Raw genomic sequence first — 25,949 nt, 5'->3', positions numbered from 1 at the left:
ATTTATCCGCCCAGTCATATAATCTGTTGAGTTCACCTTGGAGAATACTAGCGTCCTGATTCGACTCAATTACTCAACCGATCTTGGTATCATCTGCAAATTTACTAACATCACTACTAATTCCTGTGTCTAAGTCATTGATATAAATAATACACAAAAGTGGACCTAATACCGAACCTTGTGGGACCCCACTCGTAACACAACCCCAGTCAGATCTTTTACCATTGATTTGCACTCTTTGCTTCCTATTGCTAAGCCACGCCTTGACCCAGTTCAAAACTTTACCCTCTACTCCGTGAGCCTGTAATTTAAGCAACAGTCGTTGGTGAGGAACTTTGTCAAACGCTTTACTAAAATCAAGATAGATTACATCATAATTTTCATCTCTGTCAACCGCCTCAAATTCTTTATTGTAGAAGGACAAGAGATTGGTGAGGCATGACCTACCTTTTGTGAACCCATGCTGCGAGTCGTGAATTAAGCTATGTTTCTCTAAATGCTCCCGAATGTTCCTGGCTATTATGGACTCCAGCATCTTCCCTATAACCGATGTTAAGCTAATTGGGCGATAGTTTGAAGCAACTGACCTGTCCCCCTTTTTAAAAATCGGCGTCACATTAGCTACTTTCCATAGGCTGGGCACATAGCCAGTATTTACCGACATCTTAAGGATGTCGGTTAGTGGGTCACTGATTACATCACCTAACTCCTTTAATACCCTCGGAAATATCCCGTCAGGACCTGGCGACTTGTTCTTCTTAAGCTTATCTATCTAATCCTGAACTACTTGCCTGGTAATGATTATATCCCTCAATTTATCGCCATCTCCGCCCTCGTACACCTGAACTCTTTCCGGTATAGTCGTTCGATCCTCCTGTGTGAATACTGAAAGGAAGTAGTCGTTCAACAATGTGCTCACATTTTCGTAATTTTCTACTAGCTCCCCTGTGTTTGTTTTCAGCGGTCCAATTTTCTCCCGTGTTTTTGTTCTATACATCTGAAAGAAGCCCTTAGGATTACTTTTCGCCTCATTTGCTACTTTGATCTCATAGTTCTTTTTTGCTATCCTGGTGTTTTTCTTAACTAATCTAGATAGTTCGACGTACCGGCTCCTGAGATGTGTTTCCCCATTCTTTATTTTCTGATAAATTCCCTTCTTTAACCCAATCTCGTGTTTTAGTCCACGAGTCATTCACTTAGGATCATTGTTTTCTTTTCTAAGTGTTCGCTGTGGTATATGCTGTTCTTGCCCCTCTACTATTAATCTAACTAAATTATTGTAAGACATTTCTACCTGGTTCTCCTGGCTCTCCAATCCGCAGTTCTGGCCCTCATGAATCCCTAAATTATCCCAGTTTACCCCTTCAAGATGTCTTCGAAGCCCCTCGTAGTTTGCTCTTCTAAAATCTGGCACTAACACTGGGTTTGGTTCGCGGGTTACCGCCCAGTCTAAGCTAAAACGAACCGTTCTGTGATCACTATTTCCTAACTCTCCGCCCACCTCCAACTCACTGTATATACTATATACTGTATATACTGTATATACTATATATATATATATATATATATATATATATATATATATATATATATATATATATATATATATATATATATATATATATATATATATATATATATATATATATATATATATATATATATATATATATATATATATATATATATATATATATATATATATATATATATATATATATATATATATATGCATCTCATGTGGGGGCTCCACTTACAGCTCTTCTGGACAGAGTGGAGGCTAAGGCTCTTCGTCTCATCAGCTCTCCTCCTCATACTGATAGTCTTCTACCTCTTAAATTCCCGCAATGTTGCCTCTCTTTCTATCTTCTATCGATATTTCCGCTGACTGCTCTTCTGAACTTGCTTATTTCATGCCTCCACCCCTCCCGCACCCATGCTGCACTCGACTTTCTACTCTTTCTCATCCCTATACTGTCCAAACCCTTATGCAAGAGTTAACCTGGATCTTCACTCTTTCATCCCTCACGCTGGTAAACTCTGGAACAATCTTCCTTCATCTGTATTTCCTCCTGCCTACGACTTATACTCTTTCAAGAGGAGGGTATCAGGACACCTCCTCCCGAAACTGACCTATCTTTCGGCCACCTCTTTGGAATCTTTTTAGGAGCAGTGAGTAGCAGGCTTTTTTATTAATGTTTGCTTTTTGTGCCTTGAGCTGTCTCCTTTGCTATATATATATATATATATATATATATATATATATATATATATATATATATATATATATATATATATATATATATATATATATATATATATATATATATATATATATATATATATATATATATATATATATATATATATATATATATATATATATATATATATATATATATATATATATATATATATATATATATATATATATATATATATATATATATATACACACACCTTCTACACTAAACATCCTTCGTCTATCCTTAACTCAAAATCTCAACTGGAAACTCTATATCTAATCTCTTACTAAATCAGCTTCGTCGAGGTTCTGCTTTCTGTATCGTCTCCGCCAGTTTCTCTCCCCTGCACATGTGCTGTCCATATATTGGGGCCTTGTCCGCCCTCGTATGGAGTATGTATCACATGTTTTGGGGGGCTCCGCTCACACAGCTCTCTTGGACCAAGTAGAGTCAAAGGCTCTTCGTCTCTTCAGTTCCCCTCCTCATACTGACGGTCTTCGTCCTCTTAAATTCCGCCACCATGTTGCCTCTCTTTCTATTTGCTCTCGATATTTTCATGTTTACTGCTCTTCTGAGCTTGCTAACTGCATGCCTCCTCCCCTCCCAAGGTCCCTCTGCACTCGACTTTATACTCATGCTCATCCCTACACTTTCCAAACTCCTTATGCAGAAGTTAACCGGCATCTTGACTCTTCCATCTTTTTTTTTTTTTTTTTACATCTCTGCCTATAGCGCCGGTAGCTTTTCTTCAGAGGCCTGGTGCGACGTCAGCCCAAGCCCGTTATGGCGCAGTCAATTTTTATAGTGGCGCCAGTTATGCTTGGCTCATGCTGTCCCCTGGAACTCATTTTTTATTCACTTGGACGTTTTTTTCTAGAGTCCGGGTTGATGGTTGGTCTTCAGGAGAGCATGTGGGTGGTCTTAGGCCACTCGGCGGTGACTGAAAAATCATAGGTGGTAGCGTGTTGATTCGAATCGACGTTATCCATGGCGTGATGAATGCTGGCCCCGCACGCTAATCACTCAGCCACCGCTTACCCAACACTAATAAACTCTGGAACAGACTTCATTCGTCTGTATTTCCTCCTGCTTATGACTTGACCTCTTTCAAGAAGAGTGTATAAGACACCTCTCCACCCGAAATTGACCTCTCTTTTGGCCACTCTACTTTTGTCTGTTGCGGGAGCGGCAAGTAGGGCCCTTTTTTTTTTATTCTATACTTTTTGTTGCCCATGGGCTGTCCCCTTTGTTTAAAAATAAAAAAATATCAACCTATTAATCTTTGTACTTGTCTACCTATCCATCTATCTATCTATTTATCTATCTATATGTCTGTATAAAACTTAAGTATATGCTTCTTGCAGATATCTTCATATTGACTGAATCGTTGCCTGTTCGTGTGGTGATGGGTGCATGGATGCTGATGGCATTAGTACTAATCAGAAGTTACGCCAGCAATCTTATGTCAGTGTTGGCTGTGCGCTACATTCATCAACCATATCAGAGCCTCAGCAATGTTCTTGAAAATCCAGATGTCACCATGATATGGCAAACAAATTCAAGCAGGGTGCAATATTTTCGCGTAAGTATTGTTTGTCTTTTATACTCGTTTTCAATTCGAATGCTTTCTTGCGGCTTCTTAACCAAAAGTGTTTTTAAATTTATGCTTAAGCTTGGTTGGCTGACCTGAGATTTATATTCTGATCATCCGTAGAAAATTATTGCTGGACTCTGGGCACACACTCTGTGGTTGTTCAGAGCATTATGAAGGATGGAGGCACACACCCCACGTACTTTTATTCTTCTCATAAAGCTAAGAAGAACAGATAAGGAAACGTTTGTTCTATCGCAACCAACAATACAAAAGTCACTGACAATTGGTACCTCAGCCCTAGATAAGTATTAATCATGATTTTTACATTTCTGCCAAATAACGAGCCGTATCTTTCCATTAGAACATCAAAATTCTGAAAAATGAGTTAATCTTTTTGAAAAAAAAAACTCTTCAAGAAATATCTAGCTTCTAGGAAATGACCTCTCAAAGAGTTTTACTCCTTCATATTAATAACAACAATTTCTAATTATGATGGCACTACAACTATCAAATAATCTCTAAAGATGAACACCGCTCAAATTTTCTAAAGAAAATGAACACTGGATTATTTGCAACAAATTACTTCTACTTAATATTCATTCAACAAAGATATACCTGATACCTAAAGTGAGTGATTATTCTTGTATGCTCCTTTTGGCCGTAAAACTTAAAAGGTTTATGGATACTGTGATGTAACACATGTTACCCAAAAATAATGCTCTTCTTTGTTGATATCTTGATTGGTCACTCTTCCTTCCCTGGCTTTCAACAAATGATTTTCTCTTCTGCTGGAAGGATGACTATATATATATATATATATATATATATATATATATATATATATATATATATATATATATATATATATATATATATATATATATATATATATATATATATATATATATATATATATATATATATATATATATATATATATATATATATATATATATATATATATATATATATATATATATATATATATATATATATATATATATATATATATATATATATATATATATATATATATATATATATATATATATATATATATATATATATATATATATATATATATATATATACATATAAACAAATGTATACATATATGAATGACCTTCTATCTGATCGCCATTATGGGTTCCGCAAGGGGTGTTCTACTGGTGATCTCCTAGCCTTCTTAACTGACTCTTGGTCATCCTCTCTTAGCCATTTCGGTGAAACCTTTGCTATTGCGCTGAACATATCAAAAGCTTTTGATAGGGTCTGGCACAAATCTATATATAGATCTATATATATATATATATATATATATATATATATATATATATATATATATATATATATATATATATATATATATATATATATATATATATAGAATAGCATTCACACCACACACAAACAGGATATGGCGGATATGCTTTATACATTACAGAGTCACATATTCAGTGTGCAGTCTATAGAGTACAGAGCTTGTGAAGTTGAAGAAAATAAATTAATGCATGTCTACTTAATTATCCAGTATTCCTTTTCTTTCAAATTTACACAACCTAATGTGTGAAGAGTTTTGCGGAAGGGGAAAACGATAGGGATGATTTACATAGCGACTATGTAGTATGTATTTCTCATGTAAATTTGTAAAAGTATGTATGCATGTACTTTGTAATAGTACTGTATGTAGGGGAGAGCCGGTATTATTCTGACACTTTTTATAAAAATATTTTTAGAAAAGGAAGTTTAAGAAGTAGTGTAATTTTGTTGATCTCAAAATGTTCCTCCATCATTTGTCTCTTTAGGCCGCTAATATGACACTCGTAGCTATTTCCAGTTTTCAGATGTAGGTCATGAAAGACAAGTTTCTAAATCGTCCGAACCAGCCCCACCCGTGGTGATGGTTCGGCCAGGGTGGTGGGATGGTACGGACACTCACAATACTCGGCTTAATATTTATATAACTTAAGTTTGATTGGCTAATAAACAAGATTATATTTTCTACAAAATATTTGTATAAGTACAAAAGTATCCTCTCAATATTTAGAGGGGAAAAATAAAAGGAGAACAACAAGAAATATATCAAAAATTTTGGGATTATGGCTTCCTTCCCTTCTCACAAGCATAATATCTGAATTAACCTTTTTATAACCGTTGCAACACCTATAATGTTTAAATTGATATAAATATAATAAAAATCATGAAAAAATCAACCGTCCGAATCATCACGACTATAAAAAGCAAATGTGTGGTCACACTCCTTTTCCAGCACGTGAGCTGGGTGATCGTGTTACACGGCAATACCTTCGCCGTGCATCGCTGCGTCACCGAAATAATTTACATCTCGCTAATTGGCACGTTTTTGAAGTGAGAGCTTACGATACACCCTGAAAATATTACGTACGAGATGCAAAAAAACATAAAATAGGACTTGCATCGAAAATAACAGCTCAGAGGGCGTGGTTGCCCCTTTGTGGGCCAAGGCAACAAAGTTTTGCACATTCACACAAAATATCGCGGCACTCAGTCCCATACACTTTACAATAAGTGCGATGGCCGGACCATCCCACTGTCCGAATCATCACCTACTAGATGTAATATTGCGTTAGTTTGAAAGGAAGCAGCCTTGCTGGTAAGGTGAGAGAGAGAGAGAGAGAGAGAGAGAGAGAGAGAGAGAGAGAGAGAGAGAGAGAGAGAGAGAGAGAGAGAGAGAGAGAGATTGTGTGTGTGGCTGAGAATGTGTGTGTGACTGTGTGTGTCGTGTGACGGTGTGTGTATGTATGTATTTGTGTATGTAAATAATATATACATGCATTATTTATGTCTGTGTAATGTGTAGGTATACCATATTCCTTCTTAAAGTTCACAAGAAAGATTTCAGTGGTTAGTCATTAACCCGTCATTAACTAGTGTAGGCGGTGACATTTACCGCGCCATGGACAACGTCGGTTCGAATCCACCCACTACCACCTTGGATTTTTCCTTCACTGCCGAGTGCCCTAAGACTACCCACATGCTGTCCTGAAGACCATCAATCACCCCAGACTCTAGAAGAAACCGTCCAAGTGAATTAAGAATGAACTCCAGGGGGCAGCATGAGCCAAGCATAAATGGCGCCACTATAAAAATTACCTGTGCCATGATGGGCTTGGGCCAACCACCAGGCCCCTGAAGAAATCCTACCGGCGTCACAGGCGAAGACGTAAAATAAAAAAACGTAAAGCGTCAGAAACGTAAGAGATACGTCGGCCGCTCTTAGACACTTGGGAGTCAGAGACGTAAGAGATACGTCCCATCCTTTTCCTGATAAATTACGTCCGTAAAACGTTTTAATATACTGCTCTCATACATTACACGCACCGTATATGCTGCCTCCTTTTATTAGTTTTCAGTTTTATAGCGGTTTCTGCTCCATTTTTTTTGTGGTAGTTGCCTAATGGCTCTTCGACCCCGGTAATTTGAGCACGGTCTAATTTTCATTACTTATCTCCCCTTCCTAGTGTTTTTTGGTGTGTGTTGTGTTCTGGTTGTGAAATCTTGTACGATATGAATTATCATCTCGATATGCCTTTCGTTGTATCGTATCAAAAACAAATACATATTATTCGAAAAATATTCGCACTCGGAAAAACAATACTCACGGTGTAGCTGGTGGGGGCCATCGGTTTGATTTTTATATACAAACACACAGCCTCTCTCTCTCTCTCTCTCTCTCTCTCTCTCTCTCTCTCTCTCTCTCTCTCTCTCTCTCTCTCTCTCTCTCTCTCTCTCTCACACACACACACACACACATTTTCCACAAGCACAAAAACAATTACGCAAAACCAATAACACCGGAAAGGACTTTTTTCATGGCAATAATTTTTTTAAGCTAAAGTATGACATGTTCTTTACCTCTTAACACAGTAACGATGTTATGCATGTCCCCAGGCCATTGCTCCAAGTGTCAGAAAAATAGTAAGCGAAAAAACTATATACATAAGGTTTCGCTAAATCGCTAACTCTAGCGCGGAATAATTTGTGCCCCATAATACAACTTCCAGTCAGTTCTGGTCGCAATGACTGTCATTTACATTCCTTTAACATAATTTAAGACTGCTTTCGCTGGCACGGGCGTAACCACAAGGTTTCATATTTGCCGACTCCTTACAGGTTAACTTTATATTGTGTAATTTTGCAAAAAATATGACTGAAAAATATGAACTGACAGCGCTGAGTACTTCTTATCGCATGAGTATTGTGTTCTGGCGTGTGCCCGGTGGTGTGGCGGGTATGTGAGCAGAGTTGCCGATGAATCGGGTTTTTCACAGCAGAAGTGTAATTACAATGTGCTCAAGAATTTGGTAATTAAATATATAGCATATAGTGAATTACCTACCAAAATCCGGAACATATCCGCATCCGCATCAATGAGGATGTCATAATTTGATATCCGCATCCGTATCCGCATCCGCAATTTGGTAGAAAACTGATATCTGCATCCGCTTCCGCATCCGCAAAATATGTACATATGACATTCGCATACACATCCGCATCCGCGGATCTTTGTGAACTGACATCCGAAACAACTCTAATATATATATATATATATATATATATATATATATATATATATATATATATATATATATATATATATATATATATATATATATATATATATATATATATATATATATATATATATATATATATATATATATATATATATATATATATATATATATATATATATATATATATATATATATATATATATATATATATATATATATATATATATATATATATATATATATATATATATATATATATATATATATATATATATATATATATATATATATATATATATATATATATATATATATATATATATATATATATATATATATATATATATATATATATATATATATCTATCTGATCAATCTACAACTTTGCTATCCTCAACGACCTAGAGCACTTGGTCCAGCACCCTACACGTATTCCCGACCGTCTTGGAGATCGGCCCAACATTCTAGACCTTTTCCTTACCTCAAACCCTTCTGCTTATTCTGTCAAACTGTTCTCTCCGTTGGGCTCCTCCGATCACAATCTTATTTCTGCATCCTGTCCTATCGCTCCTGTACACCCTCTGGACCCACCGAAGAGGCGATGCTTCTGGCATTTTTCTTCAGCTCGGTGGGACGACCTGAGGATGTACTTTTCCCATTTCCCGTGGAATGATTATTGCTTCCAGGATAGAGACCCCTCTGTGTGTGCTCAGCGCATCACATAGGTGATTGTCTCAGGAATGGAGGCATACATTCCTCGTTCTTTCTCTACTCCTCACGCTAAAAAAACCTTGGTTAATCACGCTTGTTCTCGTGTTGTCAGTGATAGAGAGGTAGCTCACAAAAGGTACCAGAGCCTTCAAACTAATGCTAATTATGAACTTTACATTTCTGCCCGAAATCGTGCCAAATCTATTCTCCGACTAACCAAAAATTCTTTCATTAATAGAAAATGCCAAAACCTTGCTTTCTCAAACTCTTTCCGTGACTTCTGGCATCTAGCCAAAAATATCTCCTCCAACTTCACTTCTTCATCTTTCCCTCCACTCCTCAGTACTGACGGCAACACTGCCGTCTCATCTATCTGGAAGGCTGAACTCTCCTCTCTAACTTTTTCTAAAAACTCCACTCTGGACGATTCTGGGCATATTCCTCCTACTCATCCCCCCTCTGACTCCTTTATGCCTGTTATAAAGATTCTTCAAAATGATGTTTTCTATGCCCTCTCTGGCCTCAATCCTCAGAAGGCATATGGACCTGATGGAGTGCCTCCTATTGTCCTTAAAAACTGTGCCTCCGTGCTGTCACCCTGCCTGGTCAAACTCTTTCGCCTCTGCCTGTCAACATCTACCTTTCCTTCTTGCTGGAAGTATGCCTTCATACAGCCTGTGCCTAAGAAAGGTGACCGCTCCAATCCCTCAAACTACCGTCCTATAGCTTTACTTTCTTGTCTATCTAAAGCTTTTGAATCAATCCTTAACCGGAAGATTCAAAAGCACCTTTCCACTTCTGACCTTCTATCTGATCGCCAGTATGGGTTCCGCAAGGGGCGTTCTACTGGTGATCTCCTAGCCTTCCTAACTGACTCTTGGTCATCCTCTCTTAGCCGTTTCGGTGAAACTTTTGCTATTGCGCTGGACATATCAAAAGCTTTTGAAAGGGTCTGCCACAAATCTTTGCTTTCCAAACTACCCTCCTACGGTTTCTATCCTTCTCTTTGTACCTTTATCTCCAGTTTCTTTTCTGACCGTTCTATTTCTGCCGTGGTAGACGGTCACTGTTCTTCCCCTAAATCTATTAACAGTAGTGTCCCACAGGGTTCTGTCCTATCTCCCACTCTTTTTCTATTGTTCATTGATAATCTTCTTTCCAAAACGACTTGTCCTATTCATTCCTACGCCGATGATTCCACTCTGCATTACTCAACTTCTTTTAATAGAAGACCCACTCTACAGGAACTTAACGACTCAAGGCTGGAGGCTGCAGAACGCTTAGCCTCAGGCCTTACTATTATTTCCGATTGGGGGCAAGAAGAACCTGGTGACCTTCAACGCCTCAAAAACACAGTTTCTCCACCTATCCACTCGACACAATCTTCCAAACAACTATCCCCTATACTTTGCTTACAACATTTTTTATTTATTTATTGCTTTCCATTTTTTTCTGATTATTAAACCTTATTAATAGAACTTTCATTTGCCATCAAGCACGCCTTCCTAGCTTCCGTAGTTTTTGCTTGAGCTTGACCAGAAGTCGCGACGAAAATTCGTCGATTTTGACTCATTTCACGCGCCGCGACGAAAAACCTTCGTGACGCCACAAAAAAAAAAAAAAAAAAAAAATATATATATATATATATATATATATATATATATATATATATATATATATATATATATATATATCTGCGTAAAAAATCATATACGAACACTTCAATATGTTGACTATCATGTATTAAAATAATTTTAAGATATCTATATAAACCGTTACTATTTATATATAACAATTTCACTATATAAATAAACCTATATTAAGCGCCTTATTATACATGATATTTCTTATTTCATTTAGTATTCAACCCTATTTCTTTCCATTTACGAATAATACATTTAATTTGCTTTCTTTTGATACCATATATATATATATATATATATATATATATATATATATATATATATATATATATATATATATATATATATATATATATATATATATATATATATATATATATATATATATATATATATATATATATATATATATATATATATATATATATATATATATATATATATATATATATATATATATATATATATATATATATATATATATATATATATATATATATATATGTGTGTTTATCGCCCGTGTACACACACACACACACACACACACACACACACACACACAGACCTTCACGCACCTTCCCCCCACACACTATTCCGTACTTTTATACATAATTCAAATTATATATTTATAAATGTATACATACATTACATGAATACATTTCGACATACTTAATATCGACACATTTTATTGGTCTGATTTTAGGCTGCTAAGTCCGGAATATTCCGACAAGTTGCTGAACGGGAGAAAGCAGATGGTATCAAGTTTCTACTCCTTCATCAATTTCCAGCTGCAATGGACACACTGCTTCGTAAGGGACACCATGTCCTCGTAACAGTGGAAATCATGGCGCGAATATTGATTGGCAATGATTTCACAAAACGAGGTATGTAATATATATGATGGAACTGTTTTCTAATATTGAATTCGCATTTGTTTTATCTAACTGGTTATACACTTCAAAGCAAGATGCAGTGGGAGGCGAACTATTGAAAACCAATGGAAAACATTTTTTTACAGGTCGGTGTGACTTTTACAATGGAAGAGAGAGAATTTTACCTGAATTCCTATTTATGCTGGGTCAAAAAGGAAGCCCGATTGTGCCCCAGATTAATAAAAGGTAAAAAATTCACTCGGCAGCATCTGATCACACACCTTTCCGTTGCTAAGCTCTGAAACAGCCTTTCTTCGTCTGTATTTCCTCCTGCATACGACTTAAACTCATTCAAGAGGAGAGTATCATGACACCTCTTCACCCGGAATTGACCTCTCTTTTGGCCAATAGTCCTTGCTGCTTTTGTTCGGAGCAGCATCTATACATTTTTTTTTTCTTCTAATTTTTGCCATTGAGCAGTACCCTTCTCGGTAAAAAAAAAAAAAATCGATATCATAAGCAAGTACTCACCACCAAAGAGCTTGGAGTTCAGGTGACTGATAATTGACTGATTCTGGAAATTTAAATATTTTTTTCTTGTGTGTGTGTGTGTGTGTGTGTGTGTGGGTGGGTGTGGGTGTGGGGGTGTGGGGGTGTGAAATTCACACACGATCACGAGCTGGACTCGGTATCGTCGGCAAGTACCCACCCGATTAGAACAATGCTCATTAATCAATTTTTGGGTACTGATGAGGTCTTCACACACCACACACCCCATTCCCCTTCCTCAAGAGGGGGCAGTGACAGTTTGTCAGTGGAAAAATCTCGGAAATCAAGACTCGAACCTCCGCTTGTCAGACGGCGAAGTTTGGCAGCGTAGAATTTTACTACTGAGCTACCGGAGCGGTGTGTGTGTGTGTGTGTGTGTGTGTGTGTGCAATAATAATAACCAGCGGGACTCGTGGATATACCACGGTAAACCTCGTAATTCTCCTCCTCTTCCTCTTAATCCTCTTAAAAATCTCTTAATCCTTTTCCTCCTCCTCGTAAATCTCTTGTAATCTTCTTAATCCTATTCTAAAACTCGTAATCATCTTCCATTTCCTCTTAATCCTCTTCTAAACCTCTTTATCCTTTTCATTTTCCTCTTATTCCTCCTTCTTTTTCTCTTAATCCTCTTATAAATCTCTTAATCTTCTTCCTCCTCTTCGTAAAGCTCTTGTAAATCTGTTAATCCGCTTCTAAATCTCGTAATCCTCTTCAAATTCCTTTTAATCCTCTTCTAAACAGTACGGGTCAAGACGTGTCGAGCGCAGGGGGTCAACAGGGATCACCAATAGTGTTTGCGTACCCCCTTGTGTATGAACGGTCGGCGCTTTCGGTGATACACAGTGCATCTCGATGCCTTTAACTATGTATGAGTTATTTGAAAATTAATGTTGGATATGAGGACTGGCAAGTGAGTGACCTAGTGAGGGGGGAGGTGGAGCGTCGATGGCCCGGGCTCTATCAGGGGACGGGCAAGGTGTGAATCCGCCGACCCTCGAGCAGTGCATGCGGCTTTCGTCGCTGTGATACCTAACTGCACGGGCGGGATTGGTGTACGCGGATTGTAGCTGGCCATGGCTCCCAAGTCGCCCGAAGCGCCCACTACGCCCTCCGCGGGGTCGGGTGGGCCTGTGCGGGTGGCTGCGGTAGATGACGTCTTGGGGTACCTGTCCAGCATGAAGAAGAAAATGCCGAAAGCTGACCTCACTGGGCTGGTATGCGATTACTACAGTGATGAGTACATAGTGAGGGCTAGGGACACCTACTACAGGATCCTGCAGGGGCGTCCTACTACCACCAGGAAGATAGCTTCCAGGATCAAGACTAGCATCATCGACACGATCCTGGATCTGATGCAGGAGATACCGGCTGAACCACACCTGCCCCTGGTGTGTCGGGATGTGTGTCACCCTCCCCCCAACCCGCCTAGGCAGCATTGGCGGCGTGGTGCTTGACACGCGATGCAGCAGACTCGAGCAGGTGGCAAGGGGAGTGGCACAGCGGTTGAGCGACATCGTGACAACGCTGGCGTAGCAGCGACCCATACTGGACCAGATTAGTGTAAAGTACACTTACTGGGACAGATCGGTGGGGGAGCTAACGCGCCTCGTCACCTACCTTGGTCAGGGGGAGACGGTGGGGCAGATTGGCCTCCTCTCCGTGGCCGACCATGAACGGCGAGATGCCGACTCCCCCCAGACCCCCCCTTGCCACAGGATCGGGCTGCTACCCTCGCCAGCCAGCCCCCACCAAAGGAGCGGACTGCCATCCCAGACGACCAGCCCATTCCCCCGCCACAGGAGCAGGTTACCTCCTCCGCCAACCAGCCCCTGCCACAGGATCGGGTTGCCACCCTCGCCAGCCAGCCCCCGCCAAAGGAGCGGACTGCCATCCCCGACGACAAGCCCATGCCCCCGCAAGCCAGCCCCTGCCACAGGAGCGGGCTGGCAGCCCCGCCAGCCAGCCTCCGCCCCAGGAGCCGGTTGCTTCCCCAGCCAGCCAGCCTCCGCCACAAGAGCAGGTTGCTTCCTCCGCCAGCCAGCCCCCGCCACAGGATCGGGCTGCCGCCCCCGCCAGCCAGCCGTGTCCCTGCCACAGGAGCGGGCTGCCACCCCTGCCAGCCATCCCCCGCCACAGGAGCAGGCTGCCTCCGCCGCCAGCCAGCCCGTGCCCCTGCCACAGGATCGGGCTGCCACCCCCGCCAGCCACCCCCCGCCACAGGAGCGGGCTGCCACCCCAGCCAGCCAGCCCGTGCCCCTGCCACAGGAGCAGGATGCTACCCCCGCCAGGCAGCCCGTGCCCCTGCCACAGGAGCGGGATGCTACCCCCGCCAGGCAGCCCGTGCCCCTGCCACAGGAGCGGGATGCTACCCCCGCCAGCCAGCCCGTGCCCCTGCCACAGGAGCGGGATGCTACCACCGCCAGCCAGCCCGTGCCCTTGTCACAGGAGCAGGATGCTACCCCCGCAAGGCAGCCCGTGCCCCTGCAACAGGAGCGGGATGCTACCCCTGCCAGGCAGCCCGTTCCCCTGCCACAGGAGCGGGATGCTAACCCTACCAGGCAGCCCGTGCCCCTGCCACAGGAGCGGGATGCTAACCCTACCAGGCAGCCCGTGCCCCTGTCACAGGAGCGGTATGGCACCCCTGCCATCCAGCCCCCGCCACAGGGGCGGGATGCTACCCCCGCCAGGCAGCCCGTGCCCCTGCCACAGGAGAGGGATGCTACCCCCGCCAGGCAGCCCGTGCCCCTGCCACAGGAGCGGGATGCTAACCCTACCAGGCAGCCCATGCACCTGCCACAGGAGCGGGATGCCACCCCCGCCATCCAGCCCCCGCCACAGGAGCAGGCTGCCTCCCCCGCAAGCCAGCCCGTGCCCCTGCCACAGGAGCAGGATGCTACCCCCGCCAGGCAGCCCGTGCCCCTGCCACAGGAGCGGGATGCTACCCCTGCCAGGCAGTCCGTGCCCCTGCCACAGGAGCGGGATGCCACCCCCGCCATCCAGCCCGTGCCCCTGCCAGAGGAGCGGGATGCTAACCCTACCAGGCAGCCCGTGCCCCTGCCACAGGAGCGGGATGCTACCCCCGCCTGGCAGCCCGTGCCCCTGCCACAGGAGCACGATGCTACCCTCGCCAGGCAGCCCGTGCTCCTACCACAGGAGCAGGATGCTACCCCCGCCAGGCAGCCCGTGCCCCTGCCACAGGAGCAGGATGCTACCCCCGCCAGGCAGCCCGTGCCCCTGCCACAGGATCGGGATACTACCCCCGACAGTCAGCCCGTGCCCCTGCCACAGGAGCAGGATGCTACCCCCGCCAGGCAGCCCGTGCCCCCGCCACAGGAGCGGGATGCTACTCCCGCCAGGCAGCCCGTGCCCCTGCCACAGGAGCGGGCTGCAACCCCCGCCAGGCAGCCCGTGCCCCTGCCACAGGAGAGGGATGCTACCCCCGCCAGGCAGCCCGTGCCCCTGCCACAGGAGCGGGATGCTAACCCTACCAGGCAGCCCATGCACCTGCCACACGAGCGGGATGCCACCCCCGCCATCCAGCCCCCGCCACAGGAGCAGGCTGCCTCCCCCGCAAGCCAGCCCGTGCCCCTGCCACAGGAGCAGGATGCTACCCCCGCCAGGCGGCCCGTGCCCCTGCCACAGGAGCGGGATGCTACCCCTGCCAGGCAGTCCGTGCCCCTGCCACAGGAGCGGTATGGCACCCCTGCCATCCAGCCCCCGCCACAGGGGCGGGATGCTACCCCCGCCAGGCAGCCCGTGCCCCTGCCACAGGAGAGGGATGCTACCCCCGCCAGGCAGCCCGTGCCCCTGCCACAGGAGCGGGATGCTAACCTTACCAGGCAGCCCATGCACCTGCCACACGAGCGGGATGCCACCCCCGCCATCCAGCCCCCGCCACAGGAGCAGGCTGCCTCCCCCGCAAGCCAGCCCGTGCCCCTGCCACAGGAGCAGGATGCTACCCCCGCCAGGCAGCCCGTGCCCCTGCCACAGGAGCGGGATGCTACCCCTGCCAGGCAGTCCGTGCCCCTGCCACAGGAGCGGGATGCCACCCCCGCCATCCAGCCCGTGCCCCTGCCAGAGGAGCGGGATGCTAACCCTACCAGGCAGCCCGTGCCCCTGCCACAGGAGCGGGATGCTACCCCCGCCTGGCAGCCCGTGCCCCTGCCACAGGAGCACGATGCTACCCTCGCCAGGCAGCCCGTGCTCCTACCACAGGAGCAGGATGCTACCCCCGCATGGCAGCCCGTGCCCCTGCCACAGGAGCAGGATGCTACCCCCGCCAGGCAGCCCGCGCCCCTGCCACAGGATCGGGATACTACCCCCGACAGTCAGCCCGTGCCCCTGCCACAGGAGCAGGATGCTACCCCCGCCAGGCAGCCCGTGCCCCCGCCACAGGAGCGGGATGCTACCCCCGCCAGGCAGCCCGTGCCCCTGCCACAGGAGCGGGCTGCAACCCCTGTCAGCCAGCCCGTGCCCCCGCCACAGGAGCGGGATGCTACCACCGCCAGCCAGCCCGTGCCCCCGCCACAGGAGCGGGATGCTACCCCCGCCAGCCAGCCCGTGCCCCCGCCACAGGAGCGGGATGCTACCCCCGCCAGGCAGCCCGTGCTCCCGCCACAGGAGCGGGATGCTACCCCCGCCAGGCAGCACGTGCCCCCGCCACAGGAGCGGGATGCTACTCCCGCCAGCCAGCCCGTGCAACTGCCACGGGAGCGGGATGCTACCCCCGCCAGGCAGCCCGTGCCCCTGTCACAGGAGCGGGATGGTACTCCCGCCAGCCAGCCCGTGCCCCCGCCACAGTAGCGGGCTGCCACCCCTGTCAGCCAGCCCGTGCCCCTGCCACAGGAGCGGGGTGCCACCCCTGCCAGCCAACCCCCGCCAGCCAGCCCGTGCCCCTGCCACAGGAGCGGGATGCTACCCCCGCCAGGCAGCCCGTGCCCCTGCCACAGGAGCGGGCTGCCACCCCTGTTAGCCAGCCCGTGCCCCTGCCACAGGAGCGGGCTTCCACCCCTGCCAGCCAACCCCCGCCAGCCAGCCCGTGCCCCTGCCACAGGAGCGGGCTGCCATCCCCGCCAGCCAGCCCGTGCCCTTGCCACAGGAGCGGGCTGCCACCCCGGCCAGCCAGCCCGTGCCCCTGCCACAGGAGCGGGCTGCCACCCCCGCCAGCCAGCCCGTGCCCTTGCCACAGGAGCGGGCTGCCACCCCGGCCAACCAGCCCGTGCCCCAGCCACAAGAGCGGGCTGCCACCCCGGCCAGCCAGCCCGTGCCCCTGCCACAGGAGCGGGCTGCCACCCCCGCCACAGGAGCGGGGTGCCACCCTGGGCAGCCAGCCTCCGCCACAGGAGCAGGCTGCCCCCCCCCGCCATCCAGCCCGTGCCCCTGCCAGAGGAGCGGGCTACCACCCCCGCCAGCAAACCCCCGCCACAGGAGCGGGATGCTACCCCCGCCAAGCATCCCGTGCCCCTGCCACAGGAGCGGGATGCCACCCCCACCATCCAGCCCCCGCCACAGGAGCGGGATGCTACCCCCGCCAGGCAGCCCGTGCCCCTGCCACAGGAGCGGGATGCTACCCCCGCCAGGCAGCCCATGCCCCTGCCACAGGAGCGGGCTGCCACCCCTGCCAGCCAGCCCGTGCCCCCGCCACAGGAGCGGACTGCCAGCCCCGCCAGCCAGCCCCCGCCACAGGAGCGGGCTGCCACCACCGCCAGCCAGCCCCCGCCACAGGAGGGGGATACCACCCCCGCCAGCCAACCCCCATCACAGGAGCAGGCTGCCACCTCCGACAGCCAGCCCCCGCCACAGTAGCGGGCTGCCACCCCCGTCAGCCAACCCCCGCCACAGGAGCGGGCTGCCATCCCCGCCAGCCAGGCCCCGCCACAGGAGCGGACTGCCACCCCCGCCAGCCAACACCCGCCAGTCAGCCCCCGTCACAGGAGCGGGCTGCCACCCTCGCCAGGCAACACCCGCAGCCAGCCCACGCTACAGGAGCGGGCTGCCACCCCCGCCAGCCAGCCCGTATCCTGCAACAAGAGCGGGCTGCCACCCCTGCCAGCCAGCCCCCGCCACAGGAGTAGGGTGCCTCCCCCGCAAGCCAGTCCGTGCCCCTGCGAGAGGAGGGAGCTGCCACCCCCGCCAGCCAGTCCGTGCCCCTGCCACAGGAGCGGGATGCTACCCCCGCCAGGCAGCCCGTGCCCTTGCCACAGGAGCAGGATGCTACCCCCGCCAGGCAGCCCGTGCCCCTGCCACAGGAGCGGGATGCTACCCCCGCCAGGCAGCCCGTTCCCCTGCCACAGGAGCGGGATGCTAACCCTACCAGGCAGCCCGTGCCCCTGCCACAGGAGCGGGATACTAACCCTACCTGGCAGGCCGTGCCCCTGTCACAGGAGCGGTATGGCACCCCTGCCATCCAGCCCCCGCCACAGGGGCGGGATGCTACCCCCGCCAGGCAGCCCGTGCCCCTGCCACAGGAGAGGGATGCTACCCCCGCCAGGCAGCCCGTGCCCCTGCCACAGGAGCGGGATGCTACTCCCGCCATGCAGCCCGTGCACCTGCCACAGGAGCGGGATGCCACCCCCGCAATCCAGCCACCGCCACACGAGCAGGCTCCCTCCCCCGCAAGCCAGCCTGTGCCCCTGCCACAGGAGCGGGATGCTACCCCCGCCAGGCAGCCCGTGCCCCTGCCACAGGAGCGGGATGCTACCCCCGCCAGGCAGCCCGTGCCCCTGCCACAGGAGCGGGATGCCACCCCCGCCATCCAGCCCGTGCCCCTGCCAGAGGAGCGGGATGCTAACCCTACCAGGCAGCCCATGCCCCTGCCACAGGAGCGGGATGCTACCCCCGCCTGGCAGCCCGTGCCCCTGCCACAGGAGCAGGATGCTACCCTCGCCAGGCAGCCCGTGCTCCTACCACAGGAGCAGGATGCTACCCCCGCCAGGCAGCCCGTGCCCCTGCCACAGGAGCAGGATGCTACCCCCGCCAGGCAGCCCGTGCCCCTGCCACAGGATCGGGATACTACCCCCGACAGTCAGCCCGTACCCCTGCCACAGGAGCAGGATGCTACCCCCGCCAGGCAGCCCGTGCCCCCGCCACAGGAGCGGGATGCTACTCCCGCCAGGCAGCCCGTGCCCCTGCCACAGGAGCGGGCTGCAACCCCTGTCAGCCAGCCCGTGCCCCTGCCACAGGAGCAGGGTGCCACCCCTGCCAGCCAAGCCCCGCCACCCAGCCCCTGCCCCTGCCACAGGAGCGGGATGCTACCCCTGCCAGACAGCCCGTGCCCCTGCCACAGGAGCAGGATGCTACCCCCGCCAGGCAGCCCGTGCCCCTGCCACAAAAGCAGGATGCTACCCCCGCCAGGCAGCCCGTGCCCCTGCCACAGGAGCGGGATTCTACCCCCGCCAGCCACCCCGTGCCCCCGCCACAGGAGCGGGATGCTACCCCCGCCAGGCAGCCCGTGCCCCTGCCACAGGAGCGGGGTGCCACCCCTGCCAGCCAACCCCCGCCAGCCAGCCCGAGCCCCTGCCACAGGAGCGGGATGCTACCCCCGCCAGGCAGCCCGAGCCCCTGCCACAGGAGCGGGCTGCCACCCCTGTCAGCCAGCCCGTGCCCCTGCCACAGGAGCGGGCTGCCACCCCTGCCAGCCAGCCCCCGCCAGCCAACCCGTGCCCCTGCCACAGGAGCGGGATGCCACCCTCGCCAGCCAGCCACCGCCACAGGAGCGGGCTGCCTCCCCCGCCAGCCGGTCCGTGCCCCTGCCACAGGAGCGGGATGCTACCCCCGCCAGGCAGCCCGTGCCCTTGCCACAGGAGCGGGATGCTACCCCCGCCAGGCAGCCCGTGCCCCTGCAACAGGAGCGGAATACTACGCCTGCCAGGCAGCCCGTGCCCCTGCCACAGGAGCGGGATGCTACCCCCGCCAGGCAGCCCGTGCCCCTGCCACAGGAGCGGGATGCTACCCCCGCCAGGCAGCCCGTGCCCCTGCCACAGGAGCGGGATGCCACCCCCGCCATCCAGCCCCCGCCACAGGAGCGGGATGCTACCCCCGCCAGGCAGCCCGTGCCCCTGCCACAGGAGCAGGCTGCCTCCCCCGCAAGCCAGCCAGTGCCCCTGCCACAGAAGCGGGATGCTACCCCCGCCAGGCAGCCCGTGCCCCTGCCACAGAAGCAGGCTGACTCCCCCGTCAGCCAGCCCGTGCCCCTGCCACAGAAGCGGGATGCTTCCCCCGCCAGGCAGCCCGTGCCCCTGCCATAGGAGCGGGATGCTACCCCCCCAGGCAGCCCGTGCCCCTGCCACAGGAGCGGGATGCTACCCCCGCCAGGCAGCCCGTGCCCCTGCCACAGGAGCGGGATGCCACCCCCGCCATCCAGCCCGTGCCCCTGCCACAGGAGCGGGATGCTAACCCTACCAGGCAGCCCGTGCCCCTGCCACAGGAGCGGGATGCCACGCCCGCCATCCAGCCCGTGCCCCTGCCACAGGAGCGGGATGCTAACCCTACCAGGCAGCCCGTGCCCCTGCCACAGGAGCGGGATGCTACCCCCGCCAGGCAGCCCGTGCCCCTGCCACAGGAGCGGGATGCTACCCCCGCCAGGCAGCCCGTGCCCCTGCCACAGGAGCAGGATGCTACCCCCGCCAGGCAGCCCGTGCCCCTACCACAGGAGCAGAATGCTACCCCCGCCAGACAGCCCGTGCCCCTGCCACAGGAGCGGGATGCTACCCCCGCCAGACAGCCCGTGCCCCTGCCACAGGAGCGGGATGCTATCCCCGCCAGACAGCCCGTGCCCCTGCCACAGGAGCGGGATGCTACCCCCGCCAGACAGCCCGTGCCCCTACCATAGGAGCGGGATGCTACCCCCGCCAGACAGCCCGTGCCCCTGCCACAGGAGCGGGATGCTACCCCCGCCAGGCAGCCTGTGCCCCTGCCACAGGAGCGGGCTGGCATTATTAATATTAATATTATCACTCTTATTATCATTATTATTATTTTTCCATTATTATTTTTTTATCACCATAATCATACTTACTGACGTTAGATTACTTCTATATGATAATTAACAAGGCTATAATGCATGATAATATTAATATAATGATGATAAGCGTGATTTTTTTTCACAATAATAATACAATGAACTTTTAATGAAAATATTGAAAAAAATCACACTGCACCTAATTTATTGACATGATATATCTGCTTCCCTTCCAGAATTATGTCGAGCCAAGAATCAGGGCTGTATGACCAGTTTATCAAGTATTCGATTCCAAACGTAACTGCCTGTATCAAAATACCTACACGCATCACGAATAGCTCCTCCTTGTCTTTCTCCCATATATGGGTAGGTATTTAACGATGTAATTTTTTTTTATTACAGCAGAGGAGACAGCTCAATAGCAAAAAAAAAAGGAATCAATAATTAAATGTTCCTTTTCTCGGTAACATTTATTAGATAAAGAGGTTGAGGGCATACGCTATGATGTGAGTGGCCCGGGTGTTCATCCATTGTCGCACTGGTCCTTGCGTATGTGGTGGTTAAGAACCCATAATCCCTATGATATGCATAATCATACGGAGATGCACAATCGCCTATTAAAAAAACAGCATCAACATACCTGGCATACCAGGAGCAACACAAGTGAAAAATGATATATAACCAGCAACAAAAGTACCGAAACAATCTTAGTTTTATAAAATAAGGCTTAAAGTATAACATCTGGATTAGAAACGCAGCGAACAGAATTACTCCAAGCTGATTCCTTCTTTTCCTTTTCTTCTATCGGGCCTACCAAAACCAAAGAGCGAGTTAATACGTCCTCAGCCTTAGCCCTCCTTCATGTCTGCCGTTAGTGGCGTCACTGTAAGACTAGGAGACTGGAGTCCTGGTGGTTGAGTGATGTTGTAGTCTTTGGTCTCTTATTCTTGTCAATACGGGCTCTCTGGTTCGGAGAGGTCAGTCGGCTAATATGCGTAATCACTAGCCGAATGGACAGCGGTTGTGGTTGCGTATGCTTTCATGAGGCTGTTTGACTTATAAGCGCAGCGACTAGCCTCCATTGTAGGGTTCTGTGGCGGGTGTGGGAGAGAGAAATAAAAAAAAATAGTTATGTAGTACAATTGGAGTCAAAACCTCTTCGCCTCAACTCCCCTCTTCATACTAGCAGTCTCCTACTTCTTAATTCTGCTGTAATGTTGCTTCTCTTTCTGTCTTCTCTCGGTATTTTTATGCTGACTGGTCTTCTGAACCTTTTTTTTTTTTACAGCTAAGGAGACAATTCAAGGGCGTAAAGAAAAATATAAAAAAGCCCGCTACTTACTGTCCAAAAATAGAGCTCAATTTCGGGAGGAGAGGTGTCCAGATATCCTCCTCTTGAAAGAGCTCAAGTCGTAAGCAGGAGGAAATACAGATGGAGGAAGATTGTTCCAGAGTTTACCAGCGTGAGGGATGAAAGAGTGAAGACGCTGGTTGACTCTTGCATAAGGGGTTTGGACAGTATAGGGATGAGCAAGAGTAGAGAGTAGTGTGCAGCGGGGCCGCGGGAGGGGGAGAGGCATGCAGTTAGCAAGTTCAGAAGAGCAGTCAGCATGAAAATATCGATAGAAGATAGAAAGAGAGGCAACATGGCGGCGGAATTTGAGAGGTAGAAGACCATCAGTATAAGGAGGAGAGCTGATGAGACGAAGAGCCTTTGACTCCACTCTGTCAAGGAGAGCTGTGTGAGTGGAACCCCGCCCCCCCCCACACACACATACACACATGAGATGCATACTCCATACGAGGGCGGACAAGGCCCCTGTAAAGGGATAGCAACTGTGCGGGGGAGAAGAACTGGCGGAGACGGTACAGAACGCCCAGCCTCGAGGAAGTTGATTTAGTACGAGATGAGATATGAAGTTTCCAGTTGAGATTTTGAGTTAAGGATAGACCGAGGATGTTTAGTGTTGAAGAAGGTGATAGCTGAGTGTTGTCATAGAATCGGGGATAGTTGTTTGGAAGATTGTGTTGAGTGGATAGGTGGAGAAACTGTGTTTTTGAGGCTAACTGGATGCCCTCACATTTCCCGCGGCCCTGCTGCACACGAGTGCTACTCCTGCTCATCTCTATTCTATCCAAATCCCTTATACTAGAGATAACCAGCATTTCCATTCTCTTATTCCTTCCAATAGTAAACTCTGGAGGAGTCTTCCGCCATCTGTGTGTCCTACTGCCTACAACTTATTTTTTTTCAAGAAGAGAGTATCACACCACAGCTACCGAAATTGACCTCGCTTCTGGCCACTTATTTTCTTTTCTTTTATCGTAGCAGCGTCAGCGGGCATTTTACTTGTTGCATTTGTTTTTTTTCCCTTGAGCTGCCTCCCTTGCTGTAAAAAAAATGCTTTTGACACGTCTGCTTGGGGCAGGATAGCACCACTACTCCAAACACATCCACCCCCTTTCCTGTGGACTGCCATGGCGGTGGAGCTCTACGCGTGGTAACCTGGAGCATCCTGATCCTCTCGGATCATCGACTATTCCATCTGACATATCATCTCAGAAGGTTGAGAGTTAACATATTTGTAATCTCTGACATGAGGAGACCTGGCAATGGGAAGATCATTGGAGGGGGATAAACCTATTGCTAGTCAGGCCAGAGCGATGATGCCCGTTTCAGAGGAGTAGCCAAAGCTGTTTTTAGCTGACTTCAGTTATCTGGTGCAGGGATTACTCCTGTTAATGAGCGTATGATGTTGGTGTGGTTGAAGCACACCTTGGCCTTTATATATTTTATTGCATTGTACGATCTTACCGAGATGAATGAATTGAAGGAGAAAAAATATATGCCAAGCTCGACTCTATTGTTTTCCAGTGATTCCCGCGTGACACTCATTGTTTAGCACGACTTCAGTGTAGTTACTCGCACAGAGACATTGGATGTGAACTGGGTTTGTTCCCATGGCTCTAGCATCAGAAACTTACAGTCACCTTTTCTTAACTTTGCAAACTCCAGAAGGATGAGAATTGCTAGATCCTGATTCCAGTGTCGTGAGCGTCTCCATATGAATTGATATAGCAATGGTTCCATGGATGATCCTTTAGAAATAGTGTTTTCCGAGTAGTTGCATGCTTTCAAACGTAAAACTCTTAAAGCTGCGGAAAAGTACATTGAAGAGCGTCCAGATACTAGGAGTAGAGTTCTTCGAGGGAGATATTGAAAATATAGAGAAGAGTCGTGTTGCTAGGTTGGACGGAGATTCGGACCGGTACAAGTCATTGTCACGAAGTACTACTCACTAGAGCTTCCGAGGAGGGATAATGAGAAGTATGATAGAAGTCTTGCTGAGGAAGTTGGAGGTTGTCTCAATACAAATGACTTTAAACATGCCTTTTGATCTGTGAAGAGGCCCCACTCCGAAACTGCATCTCAGATAAGTAGTATCTGAACGGTTGACGGACAGGTAGTTTCAAATACAAATGGCTACCTGGCTCGTTGGGAAACTGTGCATGGACGAGCCTATTAGCGGATTGCTCCTTCTGTTTTTATTTATTTATTTATTTTACGTTCGGCCTGTTTTTATTTTTTATTTTTTTATTTTTACGACGCGGCCTATTGCGCCGGTAGGTTTCTTCCAGTGGGGCCTGATGGTCGGCCCAGCCCGTTCTGGCGCAGGTGAGTATTTGTAGTGGCGCCATCTTGCATTGGCTCATGCTGCCCTCCCGAAGCTCATCTTTAATCCTAGAATCTAGAGTCCGGGTTGATAGGTGGTCTTCTGGACAGCATGTGGGTAGTTTTAAGCCATTCGGCGGTGGCAAAAAAATCCCCGTTTCATGGCACCGGGCGGGGATTGAATTCGCGTCCTCCTGAACGCGCAAGTTTTTATAGAGACGCCGTCTATTCTGGCTCATGATGCCCCCCGGAGCTCGTCTTTGCTCCACTCTAGAGGATTTCGCTAGAGTCAAGGATAATAGGTGCTCTTCAGGACAGCATGTAGGTAGTTTAAAGCCAGTCAGCGATGACTGAAAATTGCCAGCTTGTAGCGCCGGACGCGACTTCAACCCAGGTCTTTCAGGGCATCGCGCTAGTGCACTTGTCGTGCCTTTCATGGGCACTCCTTAATTAGGTAGGTTCATTATACCTCAAAGTAGAATTAATTGTTAATCATTTAAACCAGAGAGTAAAATTAGTAGTTTATTTACCAAGTCTTATAAGGAACCGTTATCGCACAGAGGATTATCTTCTGCCAAATAATATGGGTAGCGTGACTTTAATAATATTACTTGAGGTATATATATATATATATATATATATATATATATATATATATATATATATATATATATATATATATATATATATATATATATATATATATATATATATATATATATATATATTAAGAGATTCTGATGGTGAACAGGGTCAAGGGACAGGGTCCGACCATTTGAGATTAGCTTTCATATCTTATATCACTTATTACACTTGTAATACCCTGAACACAGGTTATCATTAACACCTAAAACTAACATTCAAACATGGGAATAAGTAGCACCGACAACACTGCAATTGTTCCCATCCACACGAGGAAACACAACCTCCCGCTCTGACTCCACTACTCCACACATTAAGCCCTAACCAAAACTAGTGAGTGTTCGCGCTTATCCATTGTTACCCCTGAGAATGACACACATACCACCCTTTTCGCCTTTCCTTCCTTCCTTTCTTCACACACCCTGCCACAAGCAATCCCCCACAACGCAGCTTCAAAAATGTTTATGGCTGCATGTTGGGCTTGGTTTTGGCGACGCCCAGCCT

General features: G+C 48.8%; 1 protein-coding gene across 1 annotated transcript in view; it reads left to right on the top strand.

The window, feature by feature from the left end:
* The window catches only part of LOC126989127 (glutamate receptor ionotropic, delta-2-like), a 50,929-nt gene that overhangs the window by 23,124 nt on the left and 1,856 nt on the right, over window positions 1-25,949 (top strand). The window contains exons 6-9 of the mRNA XM_050847697.1: window positions 3,611-3,828; window positions 11,454-11,634; window positions 11,769-11,868; window positions 21,367-21,496. Of these exons, the coding sequence (XP_050703654.1) occupies window positions 3,611-3,828; window positions 11,454-11,634; window positions 11,769-11,868; window positions 21,367-21,496 (629 nt within the window). The remainder of the gene's footprint in view (window positions 1-3,610; window positions 3,829-11,453; window positions 11,635-11,768; window positions 11,869-21,366; window positions 21,497-25,949) is intronic.

The sequence above is a fragment of the Eriocheir sinensis genome, unplaced genomic scaffold (genome assembly GCF_024679095.1).
Source record: "Eriocheir sinensis breed Jianghai 21 unplaced genomic scaffold, ASM2467909v1 Scaffold106, whole genome shotgun sequence".
NCBI lineage: Eukaryota > Metazoa > Arthropoda > Malacostraca > Decapoda > Varunidae > Eriocheir > Eriocheir sinensis.
Note: the sequence above shows the minus strand (reverse complement) of the source record. Positions and strands in the feature narration are given on the sequence as shown.